This window comes from Vitis riparia, chromosome 12, assembly GCF_004353265.1.
Source record: "Vitis riparia cultivar Riparia Gloire de Montpellier isolate 1030 chromosome 12, EGFV_Vit.rip_1.0, whole genome shotgun sequence".
Taxonomy (NCBI): domain Eukaryota; kingdom Viridiplantae; phylum Streptophyta; class Magnoliopsida; order Vitales; family Vitaceae; genus Vitis; species Vitis riparia.
The window spans coordinates 3,025,713-3,049,856 of NC_048442.1; the positions used below are offsets into that span (position 1 = coordinate 3,025,713).

Consider the following 24,144-nt stretch of genomic DNA (forward strand, 5'->3'; position numbering starts at 1 on the left):
CCAAACAACAAATAATGCTCAGAGAATTTGGCTAAAAATGAGAATAAAGTAGTGTAAAAAATGAAAGATATGGAGATTACAAAAACCTCACATGGAGAGTTTCCTCCCAATCCGTGCTATTTTAGCTTCGAATGAGCCGTGTCTCATTTCAAAAACCAGCAAAGAATCTCCAGTTTTCCCTCTCCTCTGCTCTTCCTCCAGACACTCTCTACAGCTCTCTGTTTTTCTCTCTAAGGTACCAACTCTTCGTTTTTAGCTCTTCACCTTCGTAATAGCCCTTTCACTTAAAAAAAAAAAAAGGCTATCTCCTAGTCTAATGATCCCCCTCAAAACAACTACCTCAATATCTCTAAAAACCTTGCTTATATCTTGCTCATCCTCTCTAAAAAAAAAGCTCCCTCACTGGTACTCTGTTTCTTTTCTCATTTATGGTCTCTCTCCTCCAATATTTTTCTCTCAAGCCGCTCTCCCATGGTTTTTCAAACTCCCCTTCCCAGCTTTTCTTTCTTCCCCTCAAAAACCTTTCTCTGAAAAGCTCCCCCTCTTTGTCTTAGCTTCCAGTCCTCTATTTTTCTTTTGCTTCCAGTCCCATCCTCCATCCGTTCCACTACTCACTGCTCAGCTAAAGGTCTTCATCCCAACCATCACCATGGCTGCTCAGCTAAAGGTCTCCATCCCAACCATCACCATGGCTAGGTGGTGGCATCCTTTGCCACATGTCTTAGCTTGTAGCTCGCCTGGAAAGCCGTCCCTCACTCCTGAAAAATGAAAATCCCAACTCTTTTCGGGTGACCAACCATCATCCTTTGGTCCAAGAGAGGTTTACGATTAGTAATAATTGAAAATATGAAAATATTTTGAAAATATTAAAAATAATTTTTAAAAACTATTTTTCATATTTAAGTTTTTAAATATAATTTCGAAGCTAAAATTGTTAAAAATTAGTATCAAAAATTGCTTTTGAAAACGCTTTCAAACAAACCAAAAATATTCAATTTGGCCATGCATGTGAAAAATTCACGTGGAGTTGTATTATTAGTGAAAAGCGAAGCCAAAAAGTAGCTGAAAACGACAAGCAGCTTACTCAGCTCTTACTGCTTCCGCACGCTGCCTACAATGAACCCAATTATTATTATTCCCACTAGATTCAGCTGCCACCACCCCTGCCACTATCAGCACCGCCGTCGCCGCCTCTGCGCCACGGCCACGGCCACCACCATCACTCCCACCTGTAAATTTATCTCACAGATTCAAACATTAATGGCCTAATTTTTCTATTTTTTTTCTTTTTTTTATTTGTTTTTTTTGTTTTTCATACAATGCCTCAAATCAAAATCCCAAATTCTAACCCTAAACCTAACCCTAACAAGTACGAAAGGCCACCCGTTCTGAAGAAATCACGGACCAATTCCGACGACGTGGTTCCGGCTCCTCACTTTCCTGGTCCTCTCTTCCCTGCTGTTCGCCGCTCCTCCCCATCTCCTCCTCCTCCTCCTCCGGCGTCATCCACGGCTGCCGATGCGTCCGGATTCTCCGATCGTGACTGGCTCTTCCCCTCTTTCCTCGGCCCCCACACCGTGCGGGGCCGCGGTACCGTCCAGGCGGCTAAGTCGCCCAAGCACGACTTCTCTCACTCTCACTCCGGTTCCCCCAACCGCAGCCGCTCGATGCCGTCCGGGTTAGGCGGCGGCGGGCATGGTAAGATGGTGGAGTCCATGCGCCTAATTGGGGCTCTTCGTCCGAGTACGGACGTGCCGGAGTCGGAGAAGGAAGCGAAACCGGTGGCGGTTCGAAGTTCTTCTTCGACGGGTTTAAGTGCTCGAAGAGCTCGCGGATTTAAGCGCTCTGTGTATCTCTATTTGGTGAGTTTTTGAACTTATTTTCTTGATTTGTTTTCTGTTTGGTTGGTTGTTGAGAAAGTGGAGGAAAAATGTAAATGTGGAGAAAATGAGGAACCAGACTGAACTGAGAAAATGGCTGGAAAAATATAAGTGAAAAAGTTCTTTCCCTTAGTGTTTTTTTGCAACTGAAGTAGGTCCAACTGTTGTTATGACTTTTTAGCGGTACATGTTTCTGATGATTTTCTTCATAATCTTTCTTTTGCAGCTCATTTTAACTTGTATATTTTCTGTCTCTTATGCAATTTATCTGCGAAATGAAGTAACAAAACTTCAGGTATGTTTTCTTTTTCCTTTTGGGATAAATTTGGACTCCCTTTTAGGTATCTTTATTTTCTTGCTAAGTTGAAAGAAGAGAAAGCCTAGTGCTACTTGTGTTAGAATTTTGTCTCTTTTTGTGTTTCTGGCAGTTCTTTCGCAAATTAAGTTATAAATTAAGAGAGTGTTTGGTAAATCAACTCAATGACTTGATTTGATTTAATAACTTAATTCAAGTCATTAAATAGATTAAGCATATTTGGTAAAACAACTTAATGTCACATCTTGAAGTAAAAAAATAACTTTAAGTATTAAGTTAAAATAGTTAACTTATTCTTAATCTCAAATATTTTTTACCTCATTTGACCATGTTTAGTGAGACTATATTTTACATCATGACCTTATATTCACAACTTATCTTTTATAGTTATATGTTATGCATCTATAATACTTTAAATATGAGGGTAAATATGTCAATTTGATGATTTAGAATAAATATTAATTTAATTTTATCAAACAACCATATTACTAAAAGTAAAAATTAAGTAATAAGTTTTAAGTTAACAATTTAAGAATAATTTAACTTAAAGTTAACTTAAGTTATTAAGTACTAAGTATTAAGTTTTACCAAACATCCTCTAAGTTCTAAAAGTTCTCTAATTCATCCCAAGTGCTTTGAAATGCTAACCAAGCAAAGAACACTATTGTTAGCCTAGATAGGCCAAGGTGGGCGGGGATGGTGAATAGATATCCTTTTAAACTTCTGATGAATTTAACCATAATTTAGTGCTAGAGAACTTCAAGATGTTTTGACAATTGCTTAGTAAAAAGGAAAAGTAGAGTGAGGAAGGCAAATAAGTATTCATGTGCGCGCACATATATCGGTGTGTTTCTTTTGGTTATTAAAGTAGCATGGGTAACTTTCTTGTAAACCTTCATGTGATCATATCTAATTCTCTTGCAGGGAGAGATAACTTATCTTCTTAAATTGTGTAATGATAAAGATGATGTTCATAATCACAGCTACAAGGTTTTGAAGCTTGGGGATGATGGTTCATCTTCTTATTTTGGTAATGCAGACAGTAGAACAGTTGCTCTGTATACTGTGTTGTTCACACTTGCAATGCCGTTTGTGTTTTACAAATGTCTCGACTATTTTCCCCAAGTGAAGAATCTCTCAAATAGAACAAAGTGTAACAAGGAGGAGGTTCCCTTGAAGAAGAGAATTGCTTATATGGTGGATGTGTGTTTCTCTGTTTATCCTTATGCAAAGCTGCTTGCGCTTCTCTTTGCCACCATATTTCTTATAGGATTTGGTGGCTTGGCACTGTATGCTGTCAGTGATGGTAGCTTAGCTGAAGCACTTTGGCTTTCATGGACTTTTGTAGCAGACTCTGGAAATCATGCCGATAGGGTTGGCACTGGCCAAAGGATTGTTTCAGTTTCTATAAGTTCTGGTGGCATGCTGATATTTGCAATGATGCTTGGGCTTGTTTCTGATGCTATATCAGAGAAGGTGGATTCATTGCGCAAAGGGAAGAGTGAGGTCATTGAAAGGAACCACATATTAATTCTTGGATGGAGCGACAAGTTGGTAATTCTTTGCAGTACTTCTGAACTTTGTGCACCAATTGTCTTGTATTTTTATTGATAATCTTGAAATGATATGCTGATCTTCCTTTGTTTTTGTGATGTTAAAGATGTATGATTGTGGGAATATATCATCTGGCTTTAGCTGTTGCAAGGTAGTCTTTTAGTGATAATTAAATGCATGGAATTTTACTTGGATATAGTCTTGTTAGTTCTTTAAATACTATTATTATCAGTAGGTTACTTTCTGGAGTATGAAGAGTTGTAGAAAGAAAAAACTGAGCTGTCCAAGGAACTGTTTGGTTATGGAGATGGTAACAGCTCCTAGATATGAATATGTGAATCATGTCTTCATATGGCACATAGGTTTGAGGTCAGTGTATACAGGAACAAAGTTTGTGGTAAAGATTAATTGCTGAGGGCTTGTTGCATTGTTATCATTTCATTTGATCCTATACTTATCCAGTACATTTATTATCAGGTTTCTATAGCCATCTATGTACCACTTGCAAGTGCTAACAGAACGTTGGATGTCCTTGAGACTCATGTGTCATATTCTTTGCGTAACTTCTAAGTAGTTGATCTGCTAATTTAAAGAGTTCTACTTCTGAACCTTGAGGTCAAAGTTTAATGATTTTCCTCTCTGAGAAAAGTTTAAGAGGATCAAGAACCACTGTTTTATTGCAGGGTTCCCTTTTGAAGCAGCTAGCAATAGCCAATAAGAGCATTGGTGGCGGTGTAGTGGTTGTACTTGCAGAAAGGGACAAAGAAGAAATGGAGATGGATATAGCAAAGCTAGAATTTGATTTCATGGGGACATCTGTTATATGCAGAAGTGGCAGCCCTCTTATACTTGCCGACTTAAAAAAGGTATTGGTGCTCTCTCTCTCTCTCTCTCTCTCGGTATGTGTGTGTGCCTGCATGTGAGAATTTGACTTTACATGCCTAAGAATTTTACTTTTTTAAACTGTATGCTAAGGGTCTTGAGATGTACTCTTGAGGAATATGTAGCTGGGTGCCCCACTCTTGTTTCTCCACCTCTTAGTTTTGCGTTGCTTACTTATCATTTTACTAGTTTTTGGCTTCTATATTCACAGGTTTCTGTTTCAAAGGCACGTGCCATCATTGTATTAGCATCTGATGAAAATGCAGATCAGGTTCTGTTCAATTTTCATTTCACTGATTCTTCTGAGTTACTCTTATAGAAATCTCCTCTTCTCTCCTCTCTCTCTCTCTCTCTCGGATTAGTTAATAGGTTCATGTATTTTGTATCAGAGTGATGCACGTGCTTTGAGGGTTGTGCTCAGCCTCACTGGAGTAAAGGAGGGTTTAAAGGGTCATGTTGTTGTAGAGATGAGTGATCTTGACAATGAACCCTTGGTGAAGCTTGTCGGTGGAGAACTCATTGAGACGGTTGTTGCACATGATGTGATTGGACGTTTGATGATACAGTGTGCTCTCCAACCAGGCCTTGCACAGGTAGGTTAATTGAGATGTAGTTATAGTTCTTAAAAGCATGGTTCACGACATTTAAAAATAACCTTGTGCCTCCTTAATTCTTAGATGTTATTATTTCTCTGTTAATCTGCATCGCCTTCTGCTCTCCGTATGTTCAAGTGAGATCCACTTTTTGTTGTGAAAATTTTGATCTACGACTGAATCTTATAGTACCCTTAATTTTAAAACAAGGTTCTCTGCCCCTGAAGATACTGCTTACCTGTAATCCTGTGATTGTTCTAGGATATTTTGCCCTTTGATTGCTATATTTGGAGGGATGCTTCATTTATGAAAATTGCCACTGCCCAAAACACTGGTGTTTACCGAGGCTTCATTTATCTTTCTATTTTTTTCTTGATGTACCATTGATATATGGACCTGGGAATTATTATAGTTCGGTATTCTGCTGAGAAAGCTTCTCTTTTGAATCTCTTGTTTGGTTCTGAAATTGAATTTTCATAATTTCATTCATGTAATTTGATGTAACATAAAAGAAATGTTCAGCCTTGTTCAGATCCAATTGCATGCTACATCCTAGACCCCAACTTGCATCAACCTGAACTGTCTATCTCATGTTAGTCGAGTAGCATTATTCTATTTTTTTTTAATTACAATAAAATTACTGGGCATATAGATTATCCATTGAGATTAAATTGTTCCATTGTGCCTTCATTCTAATTTTATGTGTCTTCACTGGGGTCATCGCAGAAGAAAAGGCTTCCATTGAATCCTTTAATGTGATCCTATACTAAGAATTTTGCTAATGAGTCACACTATTTTTTTTTTTTTTTTTACTTTGTTTACAACAGTTTAACCTGTGATGGTTGCTTATTTGGCTCGACTATATTGCCATCAGGTCCTAACATGTATGCTTGGAAGAGATAATCTTTTCTTGTTATTTTGGCAGATATGGGAAAATATTTTGGGGTTTGAGAATGCAGAGTTTTATGTAAAAAGGTGGCCTCAATTAGATGGTATGCGTTTTGAAGATGTCCTTATTTCTTTTCCCGAGGCAATTCCCTGTGGGATTAAGGTGGCTTCAGATGGTGGAAAGATAATCTTAAATCCAGAGGATAATTATGTTCTAAGAGAAGGTGATGAAGTCCTTGTCATAGCTGAGGATGATGACACCTATGCACCAGACCCTCTTCCAGAGGTCATTCTCTCTCTCTCTCTCTCTCTCTCTCTCTCTGCTGTGAAAAATGCAAAACTTTTCTTTGGTTGATGTATTATGCTTCGCTAATTAATTTGCCATGTTTTGTTTAAATACAAGGTCACAGTTGTTCCAACATTTTCTCCAAAAAGTTATAGGTCCATTTAGTTGCTTGTAGCACACCATTTCTGTTTCTGTTGGTATATTTTTTTTATTATGCTATTTGTGAAAGGGGTTTTTTTTTTCCTTCAAATTGAAAGCAGATATTTTAGATTTACTAGGTTTTCTATATTTGCCAACACACACAAATCCAGTGTATTCCCAAGGGTTGGTTGTATGACTGACATAGGGAAATGTGGTGTATATTAAGTTTTAGTTGTTAATGGCATCATATAGGGCATTTGGTTTTGTTGATGCATTATTGGTTTTCAGACTTTTGTTTAAGAAGAAAGGCATTAGTGGTAAATGAAATTATTGAGGTTCTGGTGATTGCCATTGCCTTCTCTGAGGCAGTGGCAGAAAACAGACTGGCTTAGTCAGAATGTCAAATGAAAAGAACTATTCATCTTTTCCTTGTCATAATGCAATTGATGCTTCACAGTAGACCATTGTGTTTTGAGTGGTCTTTTATTGTCTGATTTGTCATGCTTTTCTGATGCAGGTGCACAGGGTTCCTTTTCATGGTGTTATCCCTCCCCCAAAATACCCTGAAAGGATACTATTTTGTGGCTGGCGACGTGATATTGATGATATGATTTTGGTAATTCACTCTTACACATCAGAGTTTTCAATGCTACCTTGCACTGGAATTCCTTTTTTTTTTTTTTGTGATAAATACCTTTATGATGATTGCATTGGTTAGTTAATTTGTAGATAACCTCAAGAATTACATATTCAAGAAACTTAAGGAGTAAACATTGATCATAAAGACAGAATGTTCATGAATAAGTTAAAAAAACTGGAAACATTTCACAATCAAGCACTAATATGCCAGGAAATATGCCACAAAATAGATGATGGGACAAGTCACATCTATAAGGAAACTAATATATGGTTTTTCTCCCTCCAACTAGCCAAAAAAAAAGTTGTATAAAAGGAATCCTGCCATAAAGCTCCACTTCTTGCACCAAACTCTCAAATGCAACATGTCAGGAGCCTCATTTCATGTAAAAAGGAAGCTAGACAAGTTGAAAATCAATATGGCTGTAGCAATGAGAGCAATGTTTGTGTAAAGGGATACTTGTGTTCAATTGATGAATAATAAGATGATCAAAGAATTAACTTGGAGGAGGACTTGGTCTTATGGAAGGGGGGAAAACATGGGAAGTTTGACGTCAAGGATGCGTATGGGCTGCTGACCAGCCATGGTACCTCTTTGTTTCCCAAAAAGGGCATATGGGTGGAGAACGTTCCGTCCAAGCTAGCGTTTTTTGCGTGGGAAGCTACTTGGGGGAGGGTTCTTACTATTGATAGGCTTCAAAAGAGAGGATGACAGATTCCTAATCGGTGTTATTTATGTGGTAGTGATGAGGAAAATGTTAATCATCTTCTTATTCATTGTACAGTGGCTAGGGTGTTGTGGGGGATGGTTCTTAGTCTGTTTGGAGCCCAGTGGGTCTTTCCAGAAACTGTAAAGGAGGCGGTTATCAGCTGGAAGGGTTCTTTGGTGGGTAAAAAGAGGAAGAAAATTTGGAGATCCATACCATTATTTATTTTTTGGACGGTGTGGAAGGAAATGAATAGATTAGCATTTAGGGGGGGGGGGGGGGGGGGTGGCGTTAGCTATACAGAAAGTTAAGTATTCTTTTGTTTGTAATATGTGGGGGTGGGCAAAATTGTATAATGGTGCGGAGCCTCGTTCCCTTATAAGTTTCTTGGAGTGGATAGCCTCCAGTTAAGGGCCGGTGGGTTTTTGTTGTTTTTTGGTCCTTTTGTTGTGAGGCCTTCGTCGCCTCGTATACTCCCTGTATGCTATGCGGCGCTTTGCCTTTGCTAATATATGTGTGTTTACTTATAAAAAAAAAATCAATTGTTAAGCCCTATCCAAATAACATCTAGGTGAAAGGGTTGCATTTGTCACTCACTGCTTAAAAGGCGAGTTTGAAAACATGATAAGTGAACCTTGAATATAATGACTGTTTGTGAGTCTTGATGAGAGTCTTAGAAGGCAAATGTTGGTTCTCTGTTGAGTCAAAGTCCTTAGAGATTTCGACTGAGTTTGTGGAAGGTAAGTTGTTGGGCAAGATCATAGGGAGAGGTAGGGGTTTGGTGGTTTGGATCAGGTTTGGAGCCAAAAGTTTGGCTATGTTGCTGAAAGGGTTGAGTCTTGTTGCAAGTTTGTAGAAAGGGGAAGGTTCAAAAAGTTTTGGCTTGAAGGTGAAAAAAGCTTTTTGTTGGAGCTTAGGAGAAACTCAACGGGTAACTTCCTCTTTTGCTTTGTTCGTTCAATGGAGGGTAGGCTTTTTTCACTAGTGTTCCTTGAAGGAAGAGGTTTGATAGGGGGTTGGGTGTTGCTTGCTAATAAGCTTAGAAGCCTTGGTGTGAGGCCCATAGACTTGCTCTCTATAGCTCCCGAGGATACCATCTTGGTTAAGGGAGTTTCAGATAAAGGTTTCGTTGAAGGATCTTGTTTTGCAAATGAAGTCAGATATGGCAAGTAGGGTGCAATTGAGGTTGTGTGGATTCAAGTTTGGGGGGTTGATGTGCTCAACAAAATGAAGGACTTAGGCATTGCTTAGTGGGCAAATGGGGCGATGGGGAGAGCCCTTCTCTTCCTTCCTTAAGATCGTGGGCTAAGTCTTATTGGCATGTGAAAGGGGAGCTACATCTCACGTTTTTTAGTGGTCCCCTCATCCTCTTTGAATTTGAGGTTTGTTCAGAGGCGAAGGTGATTTTCAGAAAAGGGCGTGGTTGGTACAAGGGGGAAAATTTTGGCACTCCAAATGGTCTCTTGAGGTATGGTGTTTAAAAGAAGTGCAGATGGATGAAATTTGGGTAAAAATCTTGGGGCTACCCTTTTTTTTTTTTTGTGGGACAAAGGATTTTTTAAGCAGATTGGGGGATGCTTGTGGTGGTTTTGTAGCAGTGGGTGAGGACATCACTGATTGTTGCAACTTATAGTGGGCAAAGGTCTTGGTGAAGACTAGTTGTTTGCATTTCCCAAGTAGCTTATAGGTCTTGGTGCATGATTTGTGCTTCTCCATTCCTCTTTGGTGGGAACTTTCTCCTGGGGTGTCCATGGTGATGCAGTTCAGAGGACAAGAACAACAGAAGGTAGGAGATGAAGTGGGTGCTACCTCACGTGCGGTGGTGAGAGTAGGATGGGAGGCTTCACTCTTTGGAAAAGGTGGGATGGGTGCGTGTCATTCTCCTAAGGGGGTGGGAGTTTTGTTGACGTGAAACAACCCTTTTTCTCTTAGCCGGTGCAGAGAGCGGTTGGAGCTGTGTTAGATTTTGGGAGAACAGGCCTGGGTTGGTCCGCTAACAGTCCCCGATAGGAGGAGCGGGTTAAATCTTAGAAAGGATCTCTCCTTTGTTTAAAGACCCATGATGCTCTAGGCCTTGATGGAGTGGGTTGGGCGAAGAGTGATGAGGGTTTGGGCTAGCCCAACAAAGGTGTGGGCTTTAAATCCAGAAATGACCCTGGCTCCTCCAGGGCTCGTTCTAGTTTGCAAAGGGAAAGAGACCCCTCTCTCTAGACTTGTGCGCTTTCTCTTAGCTTCATAGAGGATGAGGATGACATTTGTTTGTTGTTCTAGAAGAGATCCCCGGTTGCAACTCCCCTTTGCTCGGCTGTCATAGATGAAGCGTTAGTGGAGGAGGTCTCGCATTTTCCAGGTCCGTCCTTTCCTTCCTCTACTTTCCTTAGGTGGGATAATCTCTTTTCTCTCTCTTCTTCTACTCCTTCTCTACCACTTGCCTCGTTCTAGTTGGATGAAGCCTTGGGGCTGTTGGTTTGGTGGGAGGATAAGAGCAAGGCCCCTTTGGGAGGAGTTGTAATGGAGCCTGGGCCCTTGAGTGTTATTTAGATAGATGGGCTGACAATAGAGAAGTTGAATTTCAGCAAAAGGATTAGTTGCAACACCGAAACTAGTGGTCTGACCGAGGGGGTTCCTTTTGAGGGTTCGTTTGGTAAATTGTTGGCCTTTAGTAGGTTCATGGGAATGTCGGTTGAAGGTTTTGAGAGCGAAATTTTGGCTCTTTTGCAAAGATTGGAGTCTAGGAAGAAGGGTAGAAGCTCTCATCTTGGAAAAAAGAAAGTTTCAAGCTCGAGGTCCAAATTTGTGAGGGAATTACGCAGGGTTCAGTGTTCTATCAATTATGATTCAACTATAGGGAAAGGAAAAAGGAATGGGAGTTCTTCTGGGAATTTTGCAAATTTTGTTGATGAATATTACAATCCTTTCTTGGAATGTAAGGGGTTTAAATGATGTGGATAAGTAGAAAATGGTGAGAGCTCTTATTAGATCTTAGAGGGTAGACCTGATTTGTTTGCAGGAGACTAAGGTTCAACGTATGTTGGAAATGTTTGTGAGAAAACTGGGTGTAGGCAGATTCTTGAATTGGGAAAGTGTGGATTTGAGAGGTCAATCTGGGGGAATTTTGGTTTTTTAGGATAGTAGAGTTTTGGAGCTTCTGGAGATGGAAATGGGCGTGCATTCTCTTTCTTGTCGGTTTAAGAATTGTGATGACAATTTCATTTGGATATTCTTTGGTGTGTGTGGGTCAGTAAGCAGTGCTGATAGGGAGGAGCTGTGGGTATTACTTGGGGACATCAAGGGGTTGTTGGGCAATCCATGGTGCATTGGTGGGGGTTTTAATGTGGTTAGATTTCTTGGAGAACGGAGAAATTGCTCAAGAATCTCCCCTTCAATGAGGCGTTTCTCGAAGATCATTGAAGAGTTCCATCTGAGGGATTTACCTCTAGTAGGGGGTGCTATACTTGGTGTGGTGACCCGAATAATAGATCCTTGTCTAGGCTAGATCGTTTCTTGGTCTTAGAAGAGTGGGAGAGCCATTTTAATGGGCTTTCTCAGAAGTTGCTGCCCAAGCCTACTTTCGATCATGCTCCTATTCTTCTAGATGGAGGTGGGATCAGAAGTGGCAAAGCTCCCTTTCGTTTTGAGAACATGTGGTTGAGAGTGGAAGGGTTCAAAGATTTGGTTAGGAGATGGTGGATGGGCTACACTTTTAGTGGCTTGTTTAGCTACATCTCAGCTTGCAAGCTAAAGGCTCTAAAGTAGGATCTCAAAACATAGAATAGAGTGGTGATTGGGAATGTTTCCTCCAATAATGAGGTTGTCGTCTCTCAAATTGGTTATTGGGATGCCAAAAAAAGAGATTTGGGTCTTTCCCTAAAGAGTTTGAGGCTAGAAGAAGGGTTGTGGAGGATTTCAGTAAGTGGGCAAGCATGAAAGAGATTTCGCGGAGGCAGAAATCAAGGCAACTGTGGTTGAAAGAAGGTGATAGAAACTCACGGTTTTTTCACTCGATGGCTAATGCCTGGAGAAGGAGGAAGTTTTTGGTTGTTATCAAAATGAATGGAAGAAGGTTGATAAGGGAAGATGAGATAAAGGAGGAGGTGGTTAACTCTTTCCAAAGAGTTGTGTTAGAGACTGATGAATGGAGGTCAAGTATTAATGGGCTACCCTTCTTGGTTTCGGACAGTGAAGAAGCAAGGGCCTTGGAGAATCATTTTTTGGAAGAAGAGGTCCTTGTGGCCCTTTCCAATTTGTGAGAGGATAAGGTGCCGAGTCTGAACGGGTTCTCCTTGGCCTTTTGGAAATTTTGTTGGGACATTGTAAAGCTTGAAGTGATGGGTTTCTTTGCTGATTTTCATCATTCGGGTCTTTTTGAGAGAAGCCTTAACGCCACTTTTATTGTGCTCATTCCTAAGAAAGAGGGTGTTGAGGATTTGAGGGACTTTCGCTTGATTAGTTTGGTGGGGAGCCTTTATAGGCTTCTAGCTAAGGTTTTGGCTAATAGGTTAAAAAGAGTGGTTGGGAAAGTAGTTTCAAACTCCCAACATGCTTTTGTGAAGGGTAGCAAATCTTGGATGCAGTCCTCATGGCAAATGAGGCCTTAAACTCAAAGGCTAAAGAGCTTAGAAAGGGGATTCATTTGCAAAATGGACATTGAAAAGGTTTATGATCATGTGAACTAGGAGTTCTTATGAGCAGTCAACGAAAAAATGGGCTTTAGGGCTAAGTGGGTTAGGTGGATGAGGTGGTGCATTTCCTCTATTTGTTTTTCGGTTTTGATTAATGGACCTCTTACTGGTTTCTTTGCAAGTTTCAGAGGTCTAAGATGGGGAGACCCCCTTTCCCCATTTCTTTTCATTTTGGTAATGGAGGTGCTCTTTAGTATTTTGAAGAAGGCTATGGAAGGAGGCTTCATTTAGGGTTTCTCGGCTAGTGGGAGAGGAGGTGTGGGTAGGGTGGTGATCCATCCCCTTTTTGACAATGACACTTTGAATTTCAGTGACTTAAATAAGGAGCATTTAAAGGCTTTGAGTTGGGCGTTCATGTGGTTCAAGGCGATTTTTGGCTTAATTGGATGAAAATGAGCTAATCCTAGTAGGGGAGGTTTCTAATACAAAGGATTTGGCTATGGGATGCAAAGTGGGCTCTCTCCCTTCTACTTATTTGGGCCTCCCTTTGGGAGCCTCTTTCAAATTCGTTCAAGCTTGGGATGTAGTGGAGGAAAGATTTCAGAAAAGACTTGCTTTGTGGAAGTAACAGTATTTATCAAAAAGAGGGAGATTGACTCTATTAAAGAGCACTTTTTTTTTTTTTTTTTGATAAGTAAAAAGAAGTATATTAAACGAAAAGAGGAAACACCAAAAACCGGTGCCCTCTAAGTATACAGGGAGTATACACACCACCTTTCCTAACTAGGAGCCTATCCAGTCTACAAAATTTACAAGAGAAGAATGACTCTCAACTAAGGAACCCCTGACCCACGACCAAAGATTACATACAAAAGAATATTTCAACCTTTGAAGCGAGAGATCCTCATCCCCAAATACTAGCCTATTTCTCTCCTTCCAAACTGACCAAAAAATACATAACGACGCCATCTGCCAAGCCTTCTTGCTCCTTTTCCCCACAAACCCTCCATTCCACCCAAGAAGAGTGGCCTTCACTGTACACGAAAGAGTCCAAGATATACCAAAAAGGGAGAAAGCAGGTTCCACAGGACCCGCGTCTTGACACAATGCAGTAGGAGATGATCCACCGTTTCTTCTTCAAATAGACAAAGAAAGCATCTATTTGCCAAAGAGAACCCTCTCCTTTGAAGTTGCTCCTGCGTTAAAACTTTACCCCAAGAAGCCTCCCAAGCAAAGAAAGCTACCTTTGGAGGCACTCTTACCCTCCAAATTCTTTTGCTAGGGAACATAGAAGAGCTCCCCGGCTCCATCATAGAATAAAGGGACCTAACTGAGAAAGCCCCATCATTTGAAGCTGTCTAGATCACACTATCTTCCTCCTCCCTTTGAACCCTGAAAGCATGGATCTTCTGCAACAACCGCTCCACTAAATCAATCTCCCAATCATTAAACGCCCTTCCAAAAAGGGGAGTCCAACCATCCCCATCACCAACGGGATTCCAAACCTCCGAAACCCAAGCATTCTTTGATATTGACATGGAGAAAAGAGAGGGAAAAGACTCACAAAGTGGCCCATCTCCACACCACTTGTCTTTCCAAAATTTCACTCTTTGCCCATTACCCATATGGTAAGCTACCTTGCCATCTAACAGTCCCCACTTCTTCCTAATTGCTTTCCAAAGCCCAATTCTGTTTCTCCCCATCACATCCCGAGTGCACCAGCCCCCCTCCTCTTCACCATACTTGAGGCTAATTACACACCTCCACAACGCCTCTCTCTCATTAGCAAACCTCCAATTCCGCTTACACAAAAGGGCACTATTCATCAAAGTTAAATTTCTCACCCCTAGCCCACCTTTTCTTTTCTCCAAGCACACCAAGTTCCTCTTCGCCATACCAAGTTCCATCTTACACCAAGTTCTATTAAAGAGCACTTTATTCAACCTGCCAATATATTTCATGTCTTTATTTGTGATCCCTCATAAGGTGAGTCTTAGATTGAAGAAGATCCAAAGTGACTTCTTTTTGGGGGGAGGAGAGCTCCAAAGAAAGCCTTATCTTGTAAGCTGGTTAGCTTTTGGCTTGTATAAAAAGGAAGAGGCTCTGGAAGTTAGAAAGTTACCTTTTCTAAATAAAGCCCTTCTTTGGAAGTGGTGTTGCAGATTTTCTTTTGAGAATGATTCCTCTTGGAAACAGGTGGTTATGGGGAAGTATGTAGAGGAAGAGTGGGATTGGTGCTCTAGGACTTCGACGAAAGGTTATGGGGTGGGTCTTTGGAAGGTGATTCGGTGTAGGTGGAAGGGGTTCAATGACAAGATTGGCTTTAGGGTGGGAAATGGCAAAATGGCGAGGTTTTGGAAAGATAGGTGGTGTGGGGAGGAACCCTTAACTATCACTTTTCTAGAGTTGTTTTCAATTGCCATTGATAAAGAAGTCTGGGTAGATCAGATGTGGGAGCAGGTTAGGGAAGTGGGTTGTTGGAATCTAGTGTTTACAAGACAGATAAATGGTTGAGAATTAGGTGAGGTGGAAAGGTAGCTTAGAAGGTGGCAAGGGCAAGTAATCAGAGGAGTAGAGGATGCTATGGTTTGACGGTTGTCAAAGGGAGACACTTTTTCAATCAAATCTTTCTGCTCCTCCTTAGCAGGTTGTTACTCGAAAAGTTTCCCCATAAGCATGGTGTGGAATCCTTGGGTGCCAATGAGAGTTAGCTTCTTTGCTTGGGAAGCAATTTGGGAAAAAATTCTTTAAATCTACAAAAAATGAGGGGTTGGAGTCTTCCTAATAGATGTTGTTTGTGTAAGAGTGAAGATGAGTAAACAAACCATATTCTCTTTCACTGTCCCAAGGCAATTGTGTTGTGGCACCTTATTTTTGCCATTTTTGGTGCACAGTGGGTAATGCCGTTCTCAATCAAGGATGTCCTCATTAGTTGGTGGTGTGCCTTTGTTGGGAAGAAAAGAAACAAGGCTTGGAAAACAACTCCTTTGTGCTTGTTTTGGAGCTTATGAAGGAGAGAAACCGAAGAGCCTTCAAAGACTTTGAACTAACAAACCACGCTATTTTACACTCCTTTATGTACATGTTTTTGGAGTGGTCAGCGAACATATAGAGTTCAGTTCTTTGTCCTTTTTTGACTCCATATATTGATTAGACTATAAGTGAAGCAAGGGTGTTGTTTTTTCTCTATCCCTTCTTTTTTTTGGCCTTGTATATATCGTGTATACTTTAGGCACTTTTAATACAATTGCTTGACTTATCAACAGAAAAAAAAAAGGTGAGTTAAATAATAGGCTAGCTTTTAGGTTAGAACATTTTCTTGTTTTTGAAGATTAGGAGAATCAATTCAACGACTTGTTCCAAATCATTCATCCAAAACCAGTCTTGGATCATGCCCGTATCTTGCATGATGGTGGTGGAACAAGGAAAGGAAAAACACCTTTTAAAGTTCAAAACATATGGTTGAAAGTGGAAGGTTTCAAAGAGTTGATTAGGAACTAGTGGGAGGGTAACGATGTATAGGGTACCTTTAGCCACATTTTGGTAGTTAAGTTTAAAGCTTTGAAGTAGGATCTTAAAAGTTTGGAATAAGGAGGTTTTTGGGATGCAAAGGAAAGAGAAAGGTCTCTCACGATAGAGGAAAGGGAGGTTAGAAGGGGGGTGGTGGAGGACTTTAAAAAATGGGCAACATTGGAGGAAATCTCCTGGAGACAAAAATCAAGAGTGCTTTGGATAAAAGAGGGTAATAAGAATACTGATTTTTTTCACAAAGTGGCTCAAAGATGAAGAAGTTTTATGGCCAAGATAAGTGTGAATGGTGAAATGTTAATTGAGGAAGTTGAAATGAAAGAAGGTGTGACAAATGCTTTTTGCATGATTCTTTGTGAGTCATCCCCCTCCCCCTTCCCCCTCTGAAGAGGAGGTCCTTACTGCTTTATCTAGCTTAAGTGGAATAAAGCCCCTGGTTTGGATGGCTTCTCCATGAAATTTCATGATTTAGGGACCTTTTAGAGGAGTTTAAATGTCGCGTTTATAGTTTTGGTTCCAAAGAAAGTGGGGCAAAAGACCTAAAGGACTTTAGACCAATTAGCTTGGTAGGAGACTTATTCAAGCTACTAGCAAAGGCCCTAGCCAATAGTTTGAAGAAAGTGGTGTGTAACTTAGTCTTCGATTTTCAATATGCTTTTTTGGCAAGGAGATAAATTCTAGATGTTGTTTTGATAGCAGATGAGGCCATTGGCTCTAAACTTAAAAGAAACTCAAGAGGGATCATTTGTAAGTTTGATATTGAAAAGGCCATATGTAAGTTGGAGGTTTTTATTTTATTTTATTTTTTATTTTTTTGTGTAGTTTTGGAAAAAAATGGGTTTTAGCTCAAAGTGGATTAGTTGGATTAGATGGTGCATCTCTACAATTCGTTTCTCTATCTTAGTCAATGGGTCCTCATAAGGTTTTTTCCAAAGCTCTAAGGGTTTGAGACAAGGAGAACCTTTATCCCCTTATTTATTCATCTTGGCAATGGAGCTCTTTCCCATATCCTTACAAGGGCTTAGGAGGATTGATGACTTTTTAGTAAGGGGAAGAGATGGAGTAGGGGTGGAGGTATCCCATTTGTTATTTCCAAACATTACCCTCATTCTTTGTGATGCTAGTAAGGAGAACCTATAGTACTTGAGTGAGGTCTTTATATGGTTTGAGGCTTTATCAAGGTTAAAGGTTAACATGAAAAAAAGTGAGTTGATCCTTGTTGGGGGTGTCTCAACTCTAAAGGATCTTGTTGGGGTTTTAGGCTGAAGGTGGGTGTTCTCCCAACCACCTATTAAGGCTTTCCATTGGGAGCCCCTTACAAGTCTTCTAGGGTTTGGGAAGGGGTGGAAGAAAGATTTTAGATAAGGTCTGCTTTGTGGAAGAGATAGTATCTATCAAAAGGTGGAAGGTAGACTTAGGTAAATAGTTCTTTGTCCGGCTTGTTGATTTATTTCATGTCCCTTTTTGTCATCCCTAAAAGGGTAGTTGTTAACTTGGAAAAGATTCAGAAGGACTTTTTATGGGGGGAGGTGGGCTTTGGAATAAAAGCCACATTTGGTGAATTGGTCTATTGTTTACTTGGAGAAACAAAAAAGGGGCTTGGATATTAGAAATTTATCTATCTTTAATAAGGCTCTTTTGGGAAAATGGTCTTGGAGATTTGTAAGTGAAAAGAATGCTCTTTGGAAATGGGTAATTGTAGGAACGTTTGGGCAAGAAGGGGGGTGGTGTACTAAAGAAGTGAGAGCAGGGTGTGGATTGTAGGTGTGAAAGGCAATAAGAGGTATTAGGAGGTTTTCAAGGATAAATGTGGTTTTAAGGTTTAAGGTTGGGTTTGGGAACCGACTAAAGTTTTTGAATGACAAGTGGTGTGGGGACATGCCTTTTATAGAATCATTTTCAGAGCTCTATTCTATAGCTTCTTCAAAAATTGCTTAGGTGGGTGACCTTTGGGATGGTGGTAGTTGGAGTCCTAGGTTTATAAAGTAGATGGATGATTGGAAATTAGAAGAGGTACAAGTCTTTTTTGGGAGGTTGTATGAACACTCCATTACTTTGGGGCTTGAGGATATTATGATATGGTTGGTTACAAAGAACAGTATTTTTTCAGTTAAGTCCTTCTATTCCTCTTTGGCAAATAGGAGAGCAGAACTTTTCCCTTATGGCATAATATGGAGTTCTTGGGTGTCATAGAGAATTAGTTTTTTTGCTTGGAAAGCAACTTGAGCCGCAAGTTTGACTCTAGATTAGATCAAAAGGAGTTAGAGGATTCCTAATAGAGGCTACATATGCAAAGCAGAAGAAGAAATAGGCGACCATATTCTCATTCATTGTATGAAAGCACGCATTTTGTGGCAATTGATTTATATGGTTTTTGGTGTACAGTGAGTGATGCACTCTTCAATTAGAGGGGTTCTGTTGAGCTGGTGTGGATCCTTTGTTGGAAAAGAAGAGAACAAAGGCTTGGTAGGTTGCTCTGTTGTACTTGTTTTGGACCATATGAAGGGAGAGAAATAGGAGAGCTTTTGATAATTGTGAAAGCATGGACTAAACAATAAAAAAAAATTTATTGTGTCTTTTTTGGGATTAGGTTTAAATTGTATATCGGGGATGATTCTTTATCATTGTTAGACTTTGTGGATTGATTAGGCTTTCCATAGGGTGCAATTGTTGGTTTTTGTGCCTTCGCACCTCTATTTTGGCCTCTTAGTTGCTTTGTATATGTTGTGTATGCCTCTTGTTTTTTATGTTTAATACAATCCTTTATTACTTATCAAAAAAATTATTATTATTATTATTATTATTATTATTATTATTATTTTAATTTGCTATACTCTAAACCGCTCAAGGTAGCTTTTCCCGCTCGGGTGTTATGCAATTATTGGCATTGGCAACACCATCCATATTTACTCTTTTGTCAAATAACATTGGCAAGTTTTAATCTTTTTCATAGATAGGCTTTTTAGGTGCTTTCTTTATTAATGTATATACATTTTTGTTTGCCTATCAAAAAAAAAATACATGTAGGCTTTGGCAACATTGTTGGAAAGCTTTTACAATAATTGTGCTGAACTAGATGAAATAAGGAAAAATGATATTAGAGCAGGAAACAAGAGAGATCATTAATTTAATCAAGCCATGAGAAGTGAATTAGATCAAGTCATAGAATTCAAGACTCTTATAACATTTTCTTATAAAGTGCAAGATCTGTTATCTAGTTTCTTTCTCTAACTTAGTTATTTATGTTAATTCTCCTACTTCTGGCTTGTGTGCTAATCTTCTTCATTTTCCTAAACTTGTCATTCTTTGTAATAGTGTCAAAACCAAGCATTTTTTTCCCCCATTACTATTTGCTGTAAAGTTCATCTTTAAATTCATTTTCATTGACTTGATCTGTTGTCTGCAATTGCTACTTTTTAGGTATTAGAAGCATTTTTGGCTCCAGGTTCAGAGTTGTGGATGTTCAATGAGGTTCCCATAAAAGAAAGAGAGAAGAAGCTTACTGACGGTGGATTTGATATTTTTGGATTGGTAAATATAAAACTTGTCCACCATGAGGGAAATGCTGTAATCCGACGGCATTTAGAGGATCTTCCTCTGGAGACTTTTGATTCTGTAAGTTTCTCTTGTTGTTTTAATTGTTGCCGTTTATGTGTGTGACACGGCCTAACCTTAAGACAATCTCACAAACACTAACTTGATCATTCAACCTCCTGCTTTCAAACAATGCACTTGTTAGAAATAGAAATGATCATGGCATTTGCCTGCCAGTTAAGTGATCTGTGGCTAGAATGTTTTATTGGGTGTTCTAGATGAAACATTTGAACTTGAACAAAGCTGTAGATCCTTAAACCTCTTTTATGGGAATCAGTTGCCCCCCAAGCATACTGGTGTGGGACAAAATAACTACACTAAATATTTTCCTTCTCTAAAACACACCTGTATCATCCTATAGCTAATTGTGCACACTTTCAGCATGTCTGGTAAATTAGTTGTTTTTAAGGATGCAGGCTTTTGTTTGAATAAAGTAAACTCCTTCTGAATTCTCTGTTAATTTATTTCCCACTATTTGTAACTAACTCTAAGGGACAGATATTAATTCTTGCAGATGAGTCTCTCGAGGACTCCATTGTGCATTCTGATTCACGATCTCTAGCCACACTCCTTCTTATACGAGATATTCAGGTACTACTATTGCTGCTATTTGATCATGCTTAGGTCAATGCCAATAGGTTTGGATTTAAAACAAGTAAAAAAATGTTGGTATATCATATAAAAGCTTGATCTGTTTTCACATTTTTAACCTGGATGAGATGAACTATCCAATATGTTAGGTTGTAGGGGTCTTTTTCTTCTCAAAACATTTGTATGATTCCTTGTTGGCAATGAGTTAGGGTTTCTACTGATCAAAAAAAAAAAAAAAAAAATGAGTTAGGGTTTCTAGGAAAATGTGGTATTGTTTCTTGTGGCCAACAAACCAGATAATTTCAGATGTCTTATGAGGTGTTGCACACTCATTCAAGTATATTTTGACAAAGAGAACCTAACACTTTCCTATCCCATTTTCCTTCATTTCTTTGTTCCTCCTTTGCTAGTCTGACAATCAGATGCTGACTGTAGGTCTGGACCTCTTCTGCCTCCTACCAATTTTCATCTGGATCTAAATTCTTTTCATATGGATATAAACCATTTTGTGGTGCCAATAAATAGCATGACAAGATTTCTGCCAGTTGGATAGGTAACAGTTATTTGAGCCCAGGTTGGATGTTTGACAGCATTTTGGAGTCGTTCACTAATTCTTCTCTTATCTAGAAATGTTCCCACTATTTTTCTGAAGCAAGCAACTTTTCTTGTTGCATTTATAATTGGATCAATTAACCCTTATTCTTTCTTTTAACTCATCTTTCGGGGAAACCACTTGTTTTGGTTCATTTTGATGGTGTGTTAACTCCAATACTGCAAGGAAGGGCTATGTCCTTCATGCAGTGTTTATTTTTGGCCTCAGTGCTGTGATATAGGTTGTGTAAACTGGTGGTTAATCATGTTCTGTTCTTAGATGTGTGATTTTAATGGATTTACAGTTGAAATTGGTATTAGTAAGCTACTCTCTCTGTCAAATTTTTACTAATGAATTGTTTGTTTCCCATCCAAAAGGGCTACTTTCTTCCTCTTAACTCATTCATGCTTGGAATTTCTTTAACTCTCCATAAAAGTTACCTGTTCTGTCATGAATTGCAGTCAAAGCGCCTTCCTGACAGAGATACAAAGTCGGCTGCTTCACGGCATTCAGGGTTCTCTCACAGCTCTTGGATCCGTGAAATGCAGCAAGCTTCAGACAAATCAATAATTATTAGTGAAATTCTCGATTCTAGAACAAGAAACCTGGTGTCAGTGTCCAGAATCAGTGACTATGTCCTATCAAATGAGCTGGTGAGCATGGCACTAGCAATGGTAGCTGAAGACAAGCAAATCAATCGTGTTCTGGAGGAACTGTTTGCTGAAGAGGTACCCATGCATACTGCCAATTTTTAATATTGCCATTGGTATGATTATGTCTTTAAATTTATTTAAAAACTTTATAGAGGATCTAGTAAGTTACATGCAATTTCTAAAGACTGGAAATGGAAGGAGAAAAGAGTTAATTAAGGTCTCATTTGGATACACTCCCTAATCTTTGTTTTTAAAAATAGAAAGTGATCTATCTATCGAAAAAAAAATAGAAAGTGGTAAGAGCTTGTTAGGGTGCTGAGTTGGTTAGGGCGAATTTTAGGATGTGTGGTAGAGGCACATGGTTGCGGGTTCGATTACCTGGTGCTGGTTGTGCCAAGTGTAGTTAGCACCCCAAGTTTCCGGTCCCCATGGAGAGTCTGAAGAGCCCTTTCCATGGGAGTTTTCTCTATTATTTTAAAAAAAAGAAGTGGTAAGAACTTTAATATAAAACCAGAAACTCCTATACAAAAAGTATTTTGCTTGTCTTTAAAAATTACTTCAATTTTTTAAAAATATTTTATACAGTTTTTAAAAACCATTACCTTCTTAATGTAGGTTTGTAAGAGCTTGTTTGTTTTATTTAGAAGTTATTACTATTTTTTTTTCAGAAACAGAAAATAGAAGTGTATTCAAACGAATGCTAAGTTAATTCTCTATTTACTAAAGCCTAAAATATTTTATAAGGTGAAAGGCTTTTCATGTAAAAACCTTTACCAGCAATTCAGATCTTAACATGTTTTTTTCTTTTCCAAAATTAACTTACAGAATTGAAACCCTTTTGGAGAATCCTTCTCTTGAGCCAGGAAAACTTTAGGGTCTGCTTGAGAATTATTTTTTAGAACAGTTTTCTATTATCCAGAACAAAAAACACAGAAGACACGTTTGACAACTAAAAACTGTTTTTTGTTTTTTGTTTTTAAGAATAGAAAACTGGATGTGTTCAGATAACATTCTTTATTTGTTTTCACTTATTTTCTAAGAGCTGTTTTAAGAAATAATTATACAAACATATAGAATGATTAAAAATAAAATACTAGATATAAAAAATATTTTTAAAACATATTTAAAAATATTAAAAACATGTTAAAAACATTTTAGGTTTTCAAATGAACTTTTGTTATACAAAAATTAGAGAACAATTTTATAAAACTATTTTTCAAAATTGTTTTTGAAAATGGTTACCAAACAGGCCCTTGGCTCCTTTTTTCTTAAACTGCCTCATGAATTGCAAATTATCTTCTTCCTCTACTTCAAAAATTATTTAAAATGTTGTCATAAAATAATCTGCACAAACTTGAGGGAGAGCTGTAAGGTAGGATCAAATTTAATTCAAATGGAAAGAACAAACTAGGGGAAGAAAACAATTTACAGTCTCCATATTTTTATACTTGGAGTGGTACATGGTAATTTGTATATTAAGGCCTGGATAGAGCTGCCATCAATCTTGTCAGTTGACGCTTCTGGTAGACATGCCTGTTGTATATGTGTGTGTGTGTGTTAACTTTGTGTATTTCTTGGGTGGGGTTGTGGATGAAATCTGATTTTTACACTCTACTGGTTCTTTCTTGCAGGGGAATGAAATGTGTATAAGACCAGCAGAATTCTATCTATTCGACCAGGAAGAGCTCTGTTTTTACGAAATAATGATTAGGGGCCGTCAGAGACAGGAAATTGTGATTGGTTATAGGCTTGCAACCACAGAGCGTGCCATAATCAACCCTCCAGACAAATCCAAACGACGAAAATGGTCGATTGAGGATGTTTTTGTTGTCATCTCCATAGATGAATGACAAGGAAACTAGACAACCAGTTCATACCAAACACCCCAAAAACCACTCTCCCCCAACTCGATTCTTTCCATTCCACGATTCAACCAACCATACCATTATTCATAGGAACAACTCACCCTTACAATTCCATTGCATAAGTTTAAAGATTTTCCCAGGATAGTGACAGAAACTGCTGTTCCACTTTTAATCTTGATTCACCTTGTTAACTTAGTCTGTACGGGAAGAGAAAACTCACCATGATATAGGGAGATAATGGGAAGGATGTTAGATTCTACTTACTTGAAGATGGCTCTGGAAAAAAAAATGTTGTACAAGGTTTTAGCAAATAGTCATTGTGAAAAATGAGAAGAGTAGTTGTAGGTGGTACTTGTGTTCACTGATGGCAAATCTCATTTGTGACATTTTTGTCTTTGACAGGCCTTTGGAAAAAGATTTGATTCCATTGTAGCATCCTTGAGAACAATGACTGCAAAGCTAGAATGAGAACACAAAGGCTTTTATGTATGCATACATAGCATGTGATTGTTGTATTATTGAATGGATTAAATTCTTAATCTTAATTTCTCATATCTTTGCAGATGTGTTAAGGGTTCTATTTATGCACCATTTGCTATTATCATGGCTGAAATATGGATTATAAATTGATTTGTTTTTAGAACTGTTTTCAGATATAAAATTATTGTGAACTCATTGTGTATATCCCTCTAATCCAAAAGTTTGTTTTTCATTTATTCTTTGAATTTCTGATTATTTATAAGAATGCTATATAACTATTGCTTTCAAAAATTTGAATCTTTGAGTAATTGATTTTTTTGCGGGTTTTTAAAAATC

At 38.7% G+C, this 24,144-nt stretch overlaps 1 protein-coding gene across 4 annotated transcripts; it reads left to right on the forward strand.

The window, feature by feature from the left end:
• Positions 1-1,119: 1,119 nt before the first annotated feature.
• LOC117926691 (ion channel DMI1) lies at positions 1,120-23,906 on the forward strand. 4 transcript variants are annotated; one of them, XM_034845911.1, is made up of 12 exons: positions 1,125-1,862; positions 2,107-2,175; positions 3,121-3,750; positions 4,434-4,616; positions 4,844-4,903; positions 5,022-5,225; positions 6,151-6,399; positions 7,058-7,156; positions 19,454-19,648; positions 20,126-20,218; positions 21,272-21,538; positions 23,095-23,906. In XM_034845911.1, exons 1-12 carry the CDS (start codon positions 1,320-1,322, stop codon positions 23,311-23,313), a joined length of 2,811 nt encoding a protein of 936 aa, XP_034701802.1. In that variant the 5' UTR covers positions 1,125-1,319; the 3' UTR covers positions 23,314-23,906. The 4 variants fall into 4 exon arrangements, with proteins under 4 accessions (XP_034701803.1, XP_034701805.1, XP_034701804.1 ...); XM_034845912.1 differs by lacking the exons at positions 21,272-21,538; positions 23,095-23,906 and adding an exon at positions 20,654-21,255 and having other exon boundaries at positions 1,120-1,862; XM_034845914.1 differs by lacking the exons at positions 21,272-21,538; positions 23,095-23,906 and adding an exon at positions 20,654-20,720 and having other exon boundaries at positions 1,120-1,862; positions 20,142-20,218.
• Positions 23,907-24,144: the final 238 nt, after the last annotated feature.

Bases quoted from the DNA above. Each gene is read 5' to 3' on its own strand.
- LOC117926691 (XM_034845911.1), top strand. From the start codon at position 1,320: ATGCCTCAAATCAAAATCCCAAATTCTAACCCTAAACCTAACCCTAAC. The intron at 6,400-7,057 runs GTCATTCTCTCT...TTTCTGATGCAG, and splicing joins CACCAGACCCTCTTCCAGAG to GTGCACAGGGTTCCTTTTCA. The intron at 20,219-21,271 runs GTACTACTATTG...CATGAATTGCAG, and splicing joins TTCTTATACGAGATATTCAG to TCAAAGCGCCTTCCTGACAG.